This window comes from Mytilus trossulus, chromosome 9 (genome assembly GCF_036588685.1).
Source record: "Mytilus trossulus isolate FHL-02 chromosome 9, PNRI_Mtr1.1.1.hap1, whole genome shotgun sequence".
Taxonomy (NCBI): Eukaryota; Metazoa; Mollusca; class Bivalvia; order Mytilida; family Mytilidae; genus Mytilus; species Mytilus trossulus.
This window is the reverse complement of record NC_086381.1, coordinates 14,451,952-14,468,828: the sequence shown is the minus strand read 5'-3', so window position 1 is coordinate 14,468,828 and position 16,877 is coordinate 14,451,952. Positions and strand designations below refer to the sequence as shown.

At 31.5% G+C, this 16,877-nt stretch overlaps 1 protein-coding gene across 1 annotated transcript in view; it reads right to left on the bottom strand.

Annotated features, from left to right (window-relative positions):
- Positions 1-2,718: 2,718 nt before the first annotated feature.
- Positions 2,719-16,877, bottom strand: part of LOC134685191 (RNA polymerase-associated protein CTR9 homolog) — a 46,938-nt gene continuing 32,779 nt past the window's right edge. Inside the window, exons 16-24 of the mRNA XM_063544683.1 lie at positions 11,967-12,115; positions 11,290-11,406; positions 8,514-8,659; positions 8,138-8,209; positions 7,695-7,830; positions 7,026-7,160; positions 6,183-6,304; positions 5,485-5,694; positions 2,719-4,418 (exon numbers count right to left, since the gene is read on the bottom strand). Of these exons, the coding sequence (XP_063400753.1) occupies positions 3,890-4,418; positions 5,485-5,694; positions 6,183-6,304; positions 7,026-7,160; positions 7,695-7,830; positions 8,138-8,209; positions 8,514-8,659; positions 11,290-11,406; positions 11,967-12,115 (1,616 nt within the window). The 3' untranslated portion in view covers positions 2,719-3,889. The remainder of the gene's footprint in view (positions 4,419-5,484; positions 5,695-6,182; positions 6,305-7,025; positions 7,161-7,694; positions 7,831-8,137; positions 8,210-8,513; positions 8,660-11,289; positions 11,407-11,966; positions 12,116-16,877) is intronic.

Here is a 16,877-nt window from a genome sequence, read left to right as displayed (position 1 = left end):
ACATCAAAAATAGTTGACCTGTTGCACAGTATTAGAAAAATAGACGAAAATATAAAATCTTAACAATGAGCAATGAACTGAGAAACTCTGGTCAAGGTAAAATAAATCCAACCAGAACAACAGATATAAGAAGATGTGGTATGAGACAACTCTCCATCCATACAGTCTTCAACACAGAGCCTTGGCTCACACTGAACAGCAAGCTATATAAAAGGGCCCCCAAAAAAACTATGGTATAACCATTCAAAAAGAAAAACTGATGGTCTAATCAATATAAAAAAAACAAGAAACACTTATGAACCACATCGACAAACGACAACCACTGAACATCAGGTTCCTGACTTAGGACAGGTGCAAACAAATGCAGCAAGTTTAAAAGTTTTCATTCGTACTAACCTTCACCCTTACCTGAAACAATAGTGTAAATATAGTTGACCTATTGCATACAGTATTGAAAAAACAAACCAAAACACAAAAACCTTACTTTTGCCATTTAACCAATATATATGAGGTCAAGGTCAGGTGACACCTGCCACTTAGACATGTACACCTTACCATTTTCATATACACCAAATATAGTAGACCTATTGCTTATCACGCTTATAGTTTCTAACTTCTTCACTGATCCAAGAAATCAGGTTGAGGTCGACTGAAAACTGATCAACCTGCATGAAGATCAAATATAAATGTCCTACTAGTCATAATTAGAGAGAAATTAACATTATAAAACTTTTTTTCAAGTAGTCACTGAACCACTAGGTACAAATTATGATGCATCCAGATCTTCTACCTTCTAAAATATTGAGCTTTTTGAACAGAAGTTAATTAACACCACCGCTGGATTACTACTCATTGGTCAAGCTTATTTTCACAGAGGTCACAGGCTTGACAAAAACTTAACAATGACTAATGAACCCTTGTAAGGAATTTAAGGTTAAATGAACATGTACATCTTCCAAACACCAATTACAGCTTACTGACCAATGAAAATATAGCTACACTGCATATAATGGTCAAACACATTTGTACATTCACTGCTACAATCTGTTGATAACTGTATTTGGTATTGCATAAGGGTAATATATATTTCTATGACTGTTATTGACATCTTTACACTAAATCCATTGGATGTGTAATTGATATTTAAGTCGCAGATGCATGACTTTTTTGTTAGTTGTTATTGGGTTTGAACTAGCTGTAATTACTACAATACTCACAATAATTTAGTAAAAATAAGTACATGATATCAAACATGTTGTTTTAAAAATGAGTTATTAAATTTATTATTTTTAAATAGCTGACTGGAGACCATTTAATTTAATGTGAGACCTCTAAATCAATGTTGGAGTTTATTACCTAGAATATTAAAAAAAAAATCATAATTATTTTTTATTACTTTTTCTGAGTTAACATTTGAAGCATTTTTAAATAGTCATACTTTTGATCTGAGTTAACTATTTAAAAAATCATTCCAGTCAGCTAAGAGGTGTTTTTGAAAAATTAATTCTGTTTTGTAATTATGTTTGTGTATGTGTTGCTTTGTTTGAATGTAATATATCGTACCTTGTTTTGTGGAGAGGGCTTATAGAGGCTATGCCTGTTGCCCAATCCAATACAATTTATTTGAATAAAATATTATTTAAACTAAACAAGTATGTACTTGGTGTCTTTTTTGTTGTAGGGTTTGTAAATATCCTGCCACATCGGTTTGTGTTTTTGTTTCTCGTTTTTCTGATGAGCCCTTTTCATTCGATTCATTTTTGATTCACATGTTATGCTGTAACACCACTGTCCCAGTTTAGGGAGGGGTAGGCACATGCAAACTTGATTAACCATACCCCTGCCCATTATATCCTTAGTCAGGTACATGAAGTTTAGTGGTTGTCATTGGTTCATGTCTGTCATATTTGTTTTGTAAATTGTTTTGTTAAATATTATGCTGTTTGTTTTCTTAATTGAATTATTTCATTTTCTTTCTGATAGGGTCTTTTATAAAGTCATACATTTGTCTATAATTGCATGCATCCACTTCATTTGAAATTAGGTGGATAGTTGTCTCATTGGCAATCATACCACATCTCTTATTTTTATAAGTTCAGATGAACCATCAACATAGACATGTACATCTACAATCATTCAACACATCACATATAGTTGACCTATTGCTCATAGTAGTTGAGAAAAGAACAGAACTTTGACCAAGGAACCATGAAAATGCAGTCACTTAATTAGCATCCCTATGTCTCACACTCTGCAAATTCCATTCCATGAGAAACAAAAAAAGACCATCATTTCGAATCATCCATCAAATATCATTGGGATTACACCAAAAGCATATGTAAGTTTATGCCTGAAATCTTTGCATAAACATACAGCTGAAAATAGATTTAGGAAAACCATTATACTTCTAGTTGATTACATACCTGGCAACTTTTCAAAATGCCCATGGAGGTTTTACGTACAAGATGGCTCTTGTAGTCCAACAAAACCTTCAAGGGGGCCTTCAAATACATTTTAATGTTGGCTTTTTGGCTTCTTCATACTTTTACAAGCCTATAGCCATTGTAAAATTAATTATTTTGTTTAAAATTTTGGACAAAATTGCTCTTTCAAAATTTCCATTTGGTAGCCTCCATGAGGGAAATCCCCCGCAAATAGTGACAGTTGGCAGGTATGTGATTGGCATGTAAAAAATGAACCAGGAATTTGAATAAAATGGTTTATTTGTAATGTTGCAATGATTCTTTGTAATGATATACTGTATGAACAATCTTTTACTTTTTGACAATGTCAAGCACATAACAGTGAAAGCTTTGATCCATAACCAAAAGGAAATTATTTCATCTGGAACTGAAAAATCTCAACATCAATATCATAAAAAAATATTTTACATGTCAGATTTAACTACATTATTGTAAGGAATATAATACAAAACTGTTTTGTGACTGAAGTATAACTTCACTGCATATCATCATGTACAAAATTACCAGTACAGGAAATATAACTTCTTTACTTTAATGAACATTTTTATGGGAAAACCAAAATTATAGGCAAATATCATTCAATCTATTCAATATCAGCTGTTACAATTTAATGATTGACCAGGTGAAAATAAAAATCCATAAAAATTTCAATGAAGCATCATATTTAGCTAGCTGCCTAAATCCAAATGAAAACATTAATGATGTCTTGGCAAAATCTATCGTTAAAATAAACAAATAATGAGAGTCCTCTTCGTAAAGAATTACAATGACAATGTCATTAAATCAGATCCATTTCAATTCCTTGTATTTTGGGAATGGACATGGGGATTTGATAACATCAACATATGTTACCAGTATTCAAATTGTATGAAATGGTTTGTTTTAGGTTTCCTTCAAAACAATTAGTAAGTGACAAGTACATTCAATAAACATAAACAAATTGAATTATAAATTTACAAAACACATCAAATGTACGGTATTGTATCAAATATTCTTACTTGATCTTATTAATCATTTCATTGTTATCAACTCAATTTTTCTCTAAATGAATCTGTCAACTTTATTACAAACAGTTCTGTAGTATATAAACTCAGCAAAGTATCATACACACAGTTCATTATGTAGTACACCTTTCAACAGGTATTTTCCTATCATTCCAATAAAAAAATATTTCAATTTGAACATTCTACAAAATGTTTTTGAACTTTAGTATTTGATATTGAAAGTATGATGTTATATGTTTTCATGTTACTAAATTAATTCTTCTTTTTATTTTATCATCTTAAAGAATGTAAATCAGTTCAACTAGAAAATATCATATTTTTATCAACATAAATATGTATTGAATTTATAAGACAATGTACATGAACACACTTTTCTTCCTAATTCTGTCCAATGAGACTGTTTTAGTCACTATCCTCCCCTGGGGAACCTCCAGGACTGCGTGCACCGCCACTCCTTGCTGGTGATCCACTTCCTGATCGAGCTGGTGACACACTTCTTGACCTTGGTGAACCACTACCTGAACGAGCTGGAGATCCACTTCCTGAACGACGAGCAGGTGATCCACTTCCTGAGCGTGCAGGAGAGATACTTTTTGACCTTGACCTAGATCTTGATCGACTTCCAGATCTAGACCTTGATCTGCTTCCAGACTTTGATCTTGATCTGCTTCTAGACTTTGATCTTGACCGTGATCGACTTTTAGAACCTGATTTACGACTTCCAGATCTGGATCTAGATCTACTCCTTGATTTCGATCTACTTCCTGATCTTGAACGTGATCCACTTTTGGATCTTGACCTTGACCTACTACCTGATCTAGATCGACTACGTGACTTTGATCTATCTGATCCAGATTTTCCACCACCACTAGAACTTTCTGACATTATTCTTCGTCTTTTACCAACATGTCCATCATCACTACCACTTTCCCTGTAAAAAAATATACCCAATTAATATATATGCTTAATACAGAATTATACATACTCAATCACCTTTAGTGTGTAAAAACAGTAGGTCCTAAAAGTCATCTAGATACTTTCCTTGAACTATACCTAATCTGTATGCAAAAGAGGGTAACAGTTTCAAGGGAGACAATCTGAACTCTGAATTAAACAACAGACAACTCCATAGCCAAAAGGAAAACAAAGAAAAGACATACAACTTAAAAAAAAAAGAAGATGTGGTATGTCCACAGTCCACATAACACTACACAGAAAACTCAAGATTGAGCAAAACAAAAACATAGATGAACTTTCATGATCAAACAGGGCAAGATGTTACTCCAATAAACAGGTTACTTGTAGTGCATGACAAGTGAAACACCATAGATAAGTTGAATAAGTACTGTCACATTTTATCAATTACGAGACCTATACTCTTTATTCGAGTCCTTCTGGAATGTTGCTACATATAGCAATAGGAAGTTCACAATTGAATGAAAAATGTATATCATCCCCTTTGTTGTCATGGTTAGTAATTTATATAATCCCCTTTGTTGTCATGGTTAGTTCTCAACTAATCTCCAATGCCAATGTCTAGATGTGATTCAAGATGTGAAGCAGATTTTACTGTAACTAAAGTATCTTTATTTCAACTTCAATGAGATATCAAAATCACAAAAGTTTGAATTATTCAGTGAGAGAATATCAGCTATATAGAAGAATGTGAAAATTAAATAATAATGTTTGATTCTTTTCATTCTCCTTGAAAAGATCCTGAATGATGTTTGCCTCATAGAAGAAAAGGCAGGAAGACAAACACAGTTGGTTTCCATAGGATTTGTGGACAATCTGTTGAAAAATATTTCCACCAAACGTAGCAAATATGTTGTCAATAAAAAAAGGAAGCTTATTGATGATTTCCAATTAAGACATTTATTGTTTAAACCAGAGAGGATTTAACTCTTAACTTCTACGAAATATATCCATATCAAGGTTAAGTTTTTTATAACAAACTTCTAGATAATTGAAGTTTTACTTTTATTTTAATAACTTACTCATCAATTCTAAGTTTCTTGGCTCCTTCTGAATCTGAGCCTTCACTAGAGGAGATCATTGCCTTGGATACGACCTTTTTACGTTGTTTAGCAGACAATCCTTCATCAGTTTCTGGGTTCCTATTCTTTCCATCCTTCCTCTTCCTTCCTTTACGTTCCTTCCTGCCTTGTCCAGTATCCTCATCACTGTCGCCATCATCCCTCTTTCCCCTAAAAGTACAAACAATTTCAATGATGTGTCTTTTGATAATTCAATTATAGACTTTTTTGAAGGTTTTGAATAAGATGTGGATTTAAATTTTTATTAGACTGACATTGACAAAATACTATATACCCCTCCCCATTTAACTTAATGATTATGTGCATATTCCTCACCAATGTGTGTTTGTGCAACTATGCAGAAAGTTGTATTTTGCAAAATGAAAAAAAAACCAACATTTTCATGAAAATAAAAGAACAGAGTTTCAATGTCCCCATGTTGCACATATTTTCTCTGCCCATGGACAATAACTTAAAAAACAACTTTTTGGTTGTTTAAAAGGATTATAAATATCTCAATTAAATAACGAGAATTGAAATCAAGCAATATCCACTACTCAAGAGTGTTGTTAAACCTATTTCTCTTATAGTTAACTCTCTTTTTGTGTTTAGTAACAAATTGTGTGAATGATTAATTTAGTCTTTTGACCTAGCTATACCTCCTCTTCTTGCGTTTCTTTGATCTTTCGTCATCTGAGCCGTGACGTTTCTTCTTTCTCCTTGGAGCATCGTCTCCACTTCCATCAGAAACAAAGTCATCATCATCAGCCTTCTTACCCCTCTACAAGTCAAAATATTTAGTTACATTAAAACAAAGTCATCGTCATCAGCCTTCTTACCCCTCTACAAGTCAAAATATTTAGTTACATTAAAACCACAATCATTATTGATCTCTAACAGTTAGAAATGTTATGTTTCATTAAAATTCTCATCATTGACCTCTATATATATCAAAATTGTTATATTTTAACAAAATCATCATTCTCTTTGACTTCTACAAGATTATTTTTTTATTAATATAAAATTTCATTTGAAATGAGGAAATGATAATTCGGGAAAATCATTCCATGATAGGAACTAAGCTGACTAAATATCATGTAACCTCATCAATCTAGTTGATGGCTAGTTGTTTCTTTTTAAGGGCATCTGAGATCACCCAAAGCTTTGGTGGTGGACATGTTGCTCAGTTTTTAGTTTTCTTTGTTGTACTTTGTGAACTATTATTTGTCTGTTAGTCTTATGAGTTAAAATGTTCTTCTGGTATCTTTTGCCTCATCTTAATGACAGAATAACAGAGATACTTTGAAAGTTTTTTTAATTACTTTTTTTTTTAGAAATTACTGATTACTCATCTATATGTATCTTTACCTATATGTTGAAGCATCACACTTTCTCATTTCTCAGCAAATAGTTGTCTTTTACATCCACTCCCTTCCTTTCTTTGTTTTACTACGGTAATTAAATTGTATAGACAATTTGATTAAATTTACAAACAAACCAACCTTTCCCCCTCCTGATTTCCGTGGTTTATCTTCCATCTCTGGTTCTAATGCTATAGCTTTAGCCTTGGCCACATATTTAGCTCTCTGTTCCATCATCTTAGCCTCCATTTCAGATTTAATTCTCTGTTTCTCCATCTGAAATGTACAAGTTTATAATAGGGTCATTGTACTTATTTAAGTACATAAAGGTTTTTGGTTCAGTTTTGTATTTTTCTCATCAATTTGTTAAGGGATTGTATTGAGACTTTTAGAAAACAATACTTGGAATAAGAAAAGCAAACAAGGAGATAATTATTGTCTATATTAATTATGATTCCATATAACCTAAACTACAATGTGTTTTAAACTATTTGAATAGGGTTTTACAATCATCATTCAAAGGCTGGTGATAATACGGAAAAAAATACGTCAGAATAACTCTGGTAACAATGTGTAATCAAGTTGACAATATGCTATATATGCTCTGACTTTGAGATGAACAACAACAATTAAAGCATTGTTCATTTGATTTTTGTGTTGTTGCTGTGCATTTACAGATTTTGTGTCATGAAAGGATATTTCATAAACTTTGTTTTTCTATCACACAATTTATACTATATGTTAGCAGGGTATAATTTCAAACTGCAATTTTCCAAAATAAATCTGTTGATGCATTGTTAAAAAAGTAACCTGTTGTTCTTGAACTTTCTGTCTGATTGCATTTCTGTCTTCCTCTTGTTTCTGTCGTCTCTCTTGGTCAGCTTCATCAATTTTACGTGCTCGTGCCACATGATACTGAGCCTGACTCAACAAATCAGAACACTGCCTAAAATCATACAAATTCTAAGGTTTTTAATTCATGTCAAAAGTTCAAATAAATGAGCATAAACATTATTTGTGATTCATAACAGAGTATTTTTTTCCCTGGTGGTCCTTGAAGAAAATCTGCTGGCCCTTACTATTATCTTTATTGAAAAATACTACAATTGTGTGTGTCCTTCGCAAAATTTTAGTGCTCATAACCTTTCGACCATTTTTAAATGCTTTCCTTTTCATAATTTTCATCCTTAAATTAGTTAATTCTGAGACAGTTGTATCCTTATAATTACACCCAATAATTCATTGTATATTACCTTGCCTCTGCCGCAGCTTGTGCCAAATCAAATTTCATTCTGTCACCATAGGTACTCAAATGACTAAAATACCTGTTAAATAAATCAATTAGAAAAATCAGCACTGAATTTGGTATAAAAAGATATTTGATTTATAAAAAAAAACAACATATGTTTAATAAAAAGCTGAAATACAGTGTAATACTTTAAATTGTCAATAATTGCTTTTGCTATTTATATTTTTAAAAATATTTTCATTCCAATCAGGTTTTGCTAATTGTTAGATCAGTACAGTGACCTATGTTTGTTAAATTCTTCATCATTTGGTATCTGGTAAAGTGTTGTCTCATTGGCAATTTATACCACATATTCATTTTTTTTAATTTATACAACGTACTTATGAGCAAGTTCCAAGTCTCTGACAGCACTTAGTACAGTCTTTAAGTTACTCTTCTCATCCTTCAGAATAGATGTGGCTAATTTCTGCTGAACTAAAGCTACGTTATATAGAAGTACTGTGTCACTGGGAACAACATGTCGAGCCTGTAAGAAAGGAAAAAGTATTATAACAAAAATATCAAACTCGAAGGAAAATTCAAAACAGAAAATTTTTTATCAAATGGCAAAATCAAAAGCTCAAACGCATAAAATGAACGGAAAACAGCTGAAAGTTGTAATATTCCTAAATTGATAAGTTGGCGGTCTTTGTTTTTTTCTCTCAAGTGTATGTGTGCTATTAGATTACCAACCATATTCAAAAAGTGCAGAAATTTAAAATTAGTAAAAAGAATGGATGAAGTTTTATAGTGTGATATTGGTCATTAGTTAAAAGATAATCTGCTTTCAGTATTAAATTTCCTTGGTAAGTCCTGATTTTGCTTAAAGGCCAGTCATTGTTTTGTTATTATACATTGACCAAGTCTGCATTTCACAAAAAATTTTGCAACTAAATTTGTAATCATACTGAACTTATGATCACATATTTTCTGTGATACGAGGACCATCCCTGCCTTATTAACAAAATTAAATAAGCAACAATTATTGCCCTATTTTTCTGAATTTAAAGTGGATATTGTGATGTCCATACATAGAAAAGGATAATTCAAATAAAATGACCAGTTATTTTATTGTTTGTTTTTAGTTCTAATGGTACTACAAAAAAAAGATATGTTCTGACTAACATTTTCATTAATTTTAAACATTTGGAGCATTCAAGTAACGACATTAAGTTTTGTGTTCGGTAATTCAAAGATTAATCACAAAAAAAAGTATTTACTTAAAGATCTTATTGTAAATTATATGCAGTTTAATCTGTTTTCCCCAAAAACATTGTAAAATTTAATGTGTCATTTAAAAAAACATATAATAAACAACCTAATTTCATAATGATATCACAAAAAAATACTAAGTTGTACCGTAAGTTTAATTTTACTAAAAGGCATTAACCCAAGGACTACATCATAATGATATATTGCTATATTTATAAAACAAGAATTTAAATTTTGCTATCTAAGGGTCTAAGTTAAGCTGCTAGATTTCTTTCGTAAAAAATATTACATTCCAAATAGAATTTGAAGTCATGCAAGGAAAACTTGCATTAATGCAACATGGAAAATTATTCTATTGATTCAAGAATATGTATTATACAAAATTACAATATTTAATTATTTTCTTAGTACTTTGGAAAGCCTTAACATCAGAAATCTATTCCAGTATATATAATCTCATAATGAAACAATATTTCTGATTATAATAGAATTCTAAATTCAATATATATCTTAATTATAAAGTTAAAACATCAATAATGTAATATTTGAGTAAAAGGGACAATGACAGGGTTTTATCAATGATATGAGAAGTAAATCAGACAATTAAAAGACCACACTTAAGATTAGACCTAACATGTACACCTATCAGGTCTGAGATTTATACGAAAGAGTGTTCTTGCTCCCTAAGCCCTCAGACATTCACTTTTTTATGTAGATTTGCTCACTATTGAAGGCATGCTTTTTAGTATTAATTCATTTTCCTAAATCTATGTAGATTCAAACCTGACAAAATAATGACAAAGTCATCCTGTATATGCTTACATGTCTAGCTTGAGTAGTATGTTAATTCTTGAGCTAATTCATGTGCGAATGAATGAAAAAGATCAAAACATAAAATCCAATAACTTAAAGGCAAAGTCATGAAAGCACAGATTTCCCACCTACATTGCTGAGTACAAAAAAAAAGGTTTGGAACCACTTTATAAACATTCCTTCCATTCCATTGCAGTTTGATTTATTGGTAGAAGAAGCAAAGTTCCTGGATAAATCACACACATTCAGTGATGCAATTCTTCAAATCAGTTTTATGGACACTTATTCAGGGTTTCGCCTGGGTCAATTTTCTTTTTGACCACCTCTTTTTCCAAATCAATATATTTTTTGCCATTTTCAATTCTCTTTGTCAACTAACATAAACATATTTTTCTTACAATTTTCCTTTCTAAATAAATAAGATCTGTTTGTCCCATTGCTGTCTATGATAAATCTTTTATTTTAATCTACATTGAAATAAACAATCACGCATTATTTACTTTTCAAAAGATACCAGACAATTGAAATAGAGATCATGATATGATTTTTTATTTCTGGGACTTAAATAAGTTTATCCGATATATATTTTCCAACTAGTTAGAGGAAAAACATTGTTCAGTTATAAAATCAAACTGTTATATTTCTTTCGCTAAATTCTTTGCAATTAATGAATTTTAATAGCCACAATTCTTATTATTTGCAAAATGCGAAATAATGTGAACGCCAGCCAAAACCCTGTTTATTTTTAGAGGCCACCTTTCAATGGTTATGTGACTTATGGGCAAACTTAATGTTATAAACAAAACAGGTAATTAATGTTTAGTCTTTATTGCCATGTTGATGCTATTTAATGAACTTCTCCCAGGTGTTTATTTATAATAATTATTTACCTTATATCTTATCTTTTTTAACTACCGGTACACTTAACATAATTCAAATAGATATAAATTAAATGCATAATGAAGATGCATTACATATTAATGTAGTTCTATTGGGATATCTTTCTGAAAATCTCAGATTTTTTTTCCAGACATTTGGCAGATGCCCTTTAATAGATTTAAGGTCTCTTTTATAGAAACCTCTTAGGCATACCTTTAATAGAATGTTCTTGCACTCCTTCAATCGACCACATTTAAAGTACGCCCGAGCTAAATACACCATCACTTCAACATTATTGTACTTGAAAAACTTCTTCAAACAGTTCTCGTACTGAAAAGACAATATAATATGTTTTGTTATGTATATATTTGCACCTAAAGGCATTTCTTTTTTAAATAAACTATTTATTCTAGGCTTACATGGTCAGCATTTCAGTAATGAAATTAAAGACCAAATGTGGGTTTTTTTGTAAAGAAATTTCTTGTTTTCATACTAATAATAAATAGCCTAGGTGTGTTGTACAGAAACTGCTTAAACCTACCAGGCCTCTTGGATTTGCCCCTTAAGTTTTAAATGAGGATCATTTTACTTATTTCAAAGTGTTCTGTCATCTTTTTCTAATGTTTGCCTATTTTTTGTTTGTTGGTTGTAAAAATCTGTCTTTCCTTGCTGATTTTAGATTCCAAATTATGTTCTATTTCCTAGTTGACAAGAACTCCAACATGTACAGGAAATGTAAATTTAACCTTAAGCATTATCGAATAAAATTAAAATACAAAATTGTCAAATAACCAATCCAATTGAAAAAAAAGAACATGTTAAGTTTTTTCACTCACAAAATTAGTATTTTTTAGCTATATTTAACAAATGGAAACCTGTCTTATTCTTACCATCTGAACAGCAGCCACATATTGTTTCTGTTCTACATAGATATGTGCTATATTTAGCCATACGTCACAAAAATCAGCTGTTGCCTCCCTTACTTGGGCAAATATATCTCTTGCTTCATTGATACAACCTTTATGAGCCAGTACACATCCTAAAAGATAAAGGATAATTTGGTAGTCTTTAAATTCATAATTAGTCTGCATTTTGATAGATTTAACTTTAACATTTTACTACTTGCAAAATGGCAACAACTATTTTTTTCTTCTTCAAATTACAGTTCAGTCCACCATCTGAAATATTAGGGAACTGATGCACTGTGCCTTTTGACAGTTGTGCTGTTTTATTAAACTTAACTTATTAAAGCCATAATTATTTCGAAAATATAAAGCTGCGATCACACATCATTAGAATTTGATTCGCATTAACAGATTCCAATGATTTGAATTTGCATTCGAAACATAATGACATCAGAACATCAAATATAATTCGAATTGCAATGCGCTTTACGGTCCTAACAACGATAACTTTTAATTTCCATTATCAATTTACTTATCATAATTTAATTTGAATTACAATTAAGAAAGAGTCCATACGGTTGTTGAAACCAAATTAAAAAATCATATTAAAGAAATACACAATTTCTAATGCAATTGGATAAGTGAATTAGCCAATTTCGAATTTGATTCAAATTAAAACTAGATGTGTCGAAAGGACACGAATGGCCCCATCTCAATAAGTTGAAAAATCTGCAATTTCAACAACACATGTGGACAGAAACATAATGGTAGTCTCACATATCAAAAATCAGCTCAAATCTGAAGGCATATAGAAAAAAAGTGTATACATGTAACTGTGATTTTAACAATTTTCAAAGTCATGAACCCTTAATTATTATATAATAATAAAATTTAGAGGACCATAACGAAACATGAATTTGATCTTTAACTCATCATGTTTAACTCACATACCAAAAATCAGTCCAATTTCTGAAGGCGTTCAGAACAAAAGTCTGTATAAAGGTTTGTTGCAGAATGAGGGAAATCAGAATGGCGGAATGACGGACAAGGGTAAAACTATATGGCCCGACAACTAACTGTAATCAATGTACCTGTGAACGGTTAATATAGTAAATAGATTGAATAATATTTCAGCTAACCAAATTGGAGATTTTCATCCAATTATAACAGAAAAGATTTTATAGCAGCATCAATTGCACTCCGGTCTATTCTGGGAAATATGTTTAGAGAACGTAATATATATTCAAGGAGTACTGACAATGTATGACAACTAGAGGCTCTAAAGAGCCTGTGTCGCTCACCTTGGTCTATGTGCATATTAAACAAAGGACACAAATGGATTCATGACAAAATTGTATTTTGGTGATGGTGATGTGTTTGAAGTTCTTACTTTACTGAACGATTTTGCTTCTTACAATTATATCTATCATGAACTTTGCCCATTAGTAACAGAGAACTATATTTGGTAAAAATTTACATAAATTTACCAAATTAATGAAAATTGTTAAAAATTGACTATAAAGGGCAATAACTCCTTAAGGGGTCAATTGACCATTTAGGTCATGTTGACTTATTTGTAGATCTTACTTTGCTGAACATTATTGCTGTTTACAGTTTATCGCTATCTATAATAGTATTCAAGATAACCAAAAACGGCAAAATTTCTTTAAAAATTACCAATTGGAGGGCAGCAACCCAACAACCAGTTGTCCAATTCATCTGAAAAATTCAGGGCAGATAGATATTGACTTGATTAACAATTTAACTTCTTGTCAGATTTGCTCTAGATGCTTTGGTTTCATAGTTATAAGCAAAAAACTGCATTTTACCCCTATGTTCTATTTTTAGCCGTGGCTGGCCATCTTGGTTGAATGGCCAGGTCAGCGGACACATTTTTCAAACTAGATACCCCAAAGATGATTGTGGCCTAGTAGTTTCAGTGGAGATTTTGTAAAAGATTACTTAGATTTATGAAAAATGGTTAAAGATTGACTATAAAGGGCAATAACTCCTAAAGGGGTCAACTGACCATTTTGGTCATGTTGACTTATTTGTAGATCTTACTTTGCTGAACATTATTGCTGTTTACAATTTATCTCTATCTATAATAATATTCAAGATAATAACCAAAAACAGCAAAATTTCCTCAAAATTACCAATTCAGGGGCAGCAACCCAACAACCGATTGACCGATTCATCTGAAAATTTCAGGGCAGATAGTTCTTGACCTGATAAACATTTTTATCCCATGTCAGATTTCCTCAAAATGCTAGTTTTTTGAGTTATAAGCCAAAAACTGCATTTTACCCTTATGTTCTATTTTTAGCGGTGGCGGCCATCTTGGTTGGTTGACCAGGTCACGCCACACATTTTTTAAACTAGATACCCCAAAGATGATTGTGGCCAAGTTTGGATTAATTTGGCCAAGTAGTTTCAGAGGAGAAGATTTTTGTAAAAGATTACTTTAATTTACGAAAAATGGTTAAAAATTGACTATAAAGGGCAATAACTCCTAAACGGGTCAACTGACCATTTTGGTCATGTTGACTTATTTGTAGATCTTACTTTGCTGAACATTATTGCTGTTTACAGTTTATCTCTATCTATAATAATATTCAAGATAATAACCAAAAACAGCAAAATTTCCTCAAAATTACCAATTCAGGGGCAGCAACCTAACAACCGATTGACCGATTCATCTGAAAATTTTAGGGCAGATAGATCTTGACCTGATAAACATTTTTATCCCATGTCAGATTTCCTCAAAATGCTTTGGTTTTTGAGTTATAAGCCAAAAACTGCATTTTACCCCTTTGTTCTATTTTTAGCCGTGGCGGCCATCTTGGTTGGTTGACCAGGTCACGCCACACATTTTTTAAACTAGATACCCCAAAGATGATTGTGGCCAAGTTTGGATTAATTTGGCCAAGTAGTTTCAGAGGAGAAGATTTTTGTAAAAGATTACTTTAATTAACGAAAAATGGTTAATAATTGACTATAAAGGGCAACAACTCCTAAACGGGTCAACTGACCATTTTGGTCATGTTGACTTATTTGTAGATCTTACTTTGCTGAACATTATTGCTGTTTACAGTTTATCTCTAACTATAATAATATTCAAGATAATAACCAAAAACAGCAAAATTTCTTCAAAATTACCAATTCAGGGGCAGCAACCCAACAACTGATTGACCGATTCATCTGAAAATTTCAGGGCAGATAGATCTTGACCTGATAAACATTTTTACCCCTGTCAGATTTGCTCTAAATGCTTTGGTTTTTGAGTTATAAGCCAAAAACTGCATTTTACCCCTATGTTCTATTTTTAGCCGTGGCGGCCATCTTGGTTGGTTGACCGGGTCACGCCACACATTTTTTAAACTAGATACCCCAATGATGATTGTGGCTAAGTTTGGTTTGATTTGGCCCAGTAGTTTCAGAGGAGAAGATTTTTGTAAAAGTTAACGACGACGGACGACGACGACGACGGACGACGGACGACGACGGACGACGGACGCCAAGTGATGAGAAAAGCTCACTTGGCCCTTCGGGCCAGGTGAGCTAAAAAGGATAGGTCAGGTAAATATCAAAGAGTCAGTCATCTAAAAACATAGGTTCTACAAAAGTAGACATATAAAGAGTTTCTACTTTACTTGATTATTGTAAATTCACAAATTATTGCAAGGTTTTTTAATAAAGTCAAAATGTGACTAATAGAATATGGAAAAAATAAGAATTGGCATTCTGGTTTTTGATACATAAACATGTGCATCTTTTCCGAAAATGACAATTACTTAACTAGCATTTCTTCTATTCTCCAAAAATTGCAATAATTTCTGATTTAATAGCATACATGACCAAATGAAGAAATTCTGACATATTTCATCCCTTCATTTCATTTGATAATTTTTCTCCATTTTTATAGACGAATATCTATTCAAATATAATTGCTCCATCAAAATCATATTTTACCAAGATCAAGGCAAAGATCATATTAAACCTGGAATTTCCCAAAAAGTTTTTAATTGATTCATTTTTGCCTTAGTAACTGTATTAATGACCTAAATCATCAAAGCTTAATTTAGAAAGATGTAGGATGACAGGACTTTCTAAAGAAACACCTGTCTTTATTCACTAACTTCCCAGCTAATTTCACTTTTTTGCAAGTTCTGCATACATTTTAATTGTTTTTAAAGTATAACACTGTTCAATATTTTATGTCAAGTAATTTTGACATCATAAAACTATAGACTTCCTTAATGAAAAGCAAATAATTTACATTTCGTTATACAATATTTGAAAACAATTACTGCTGTTTGCTAATGTTTCATTCCATTTGACAAAACATATTTCTGTTAAAAACTTCAAATACGTAATGAAATAGATTTCCACTTGAAATAATTAAATTAAAACTTCAATTGCTATCAACTATTTTGCATTCAGCTAAAAGAATTAACACCTGAATATTTGAATTTTCATCTATGTTTACTCCTCCACCTCAAAGTACTGCATTTTATAACAATATCCCCAAAACTAATTACCCTAAGTCAATACCAAGCATCCTTCAAAATTAAAAAACTCATCAGTATTCTTTCACATCAGAAGTGCTTCAAAGACATTGAAGAAATTTTACGTTTTTTTCATTCAAATTGAAAATCTTTCACTTCTAAATAGGTTTCTGTGTTTAAATTACTCTTTCATGTTTTTCAAAAATCAAAATTTCTATTGTCGTTTGCAAATTAAAATGAAAAATTGTGTGTGGAATAATTTTTTCAAATATTTATATGCACTGGATTACCTCACAGCGGGAGATTAAAAAGCAACAACAGTTACAGTACGTAGGACAACGCCTCAGAACAATATCCAAAAGATTGTAGTGTGAAATTCTATAAAGTC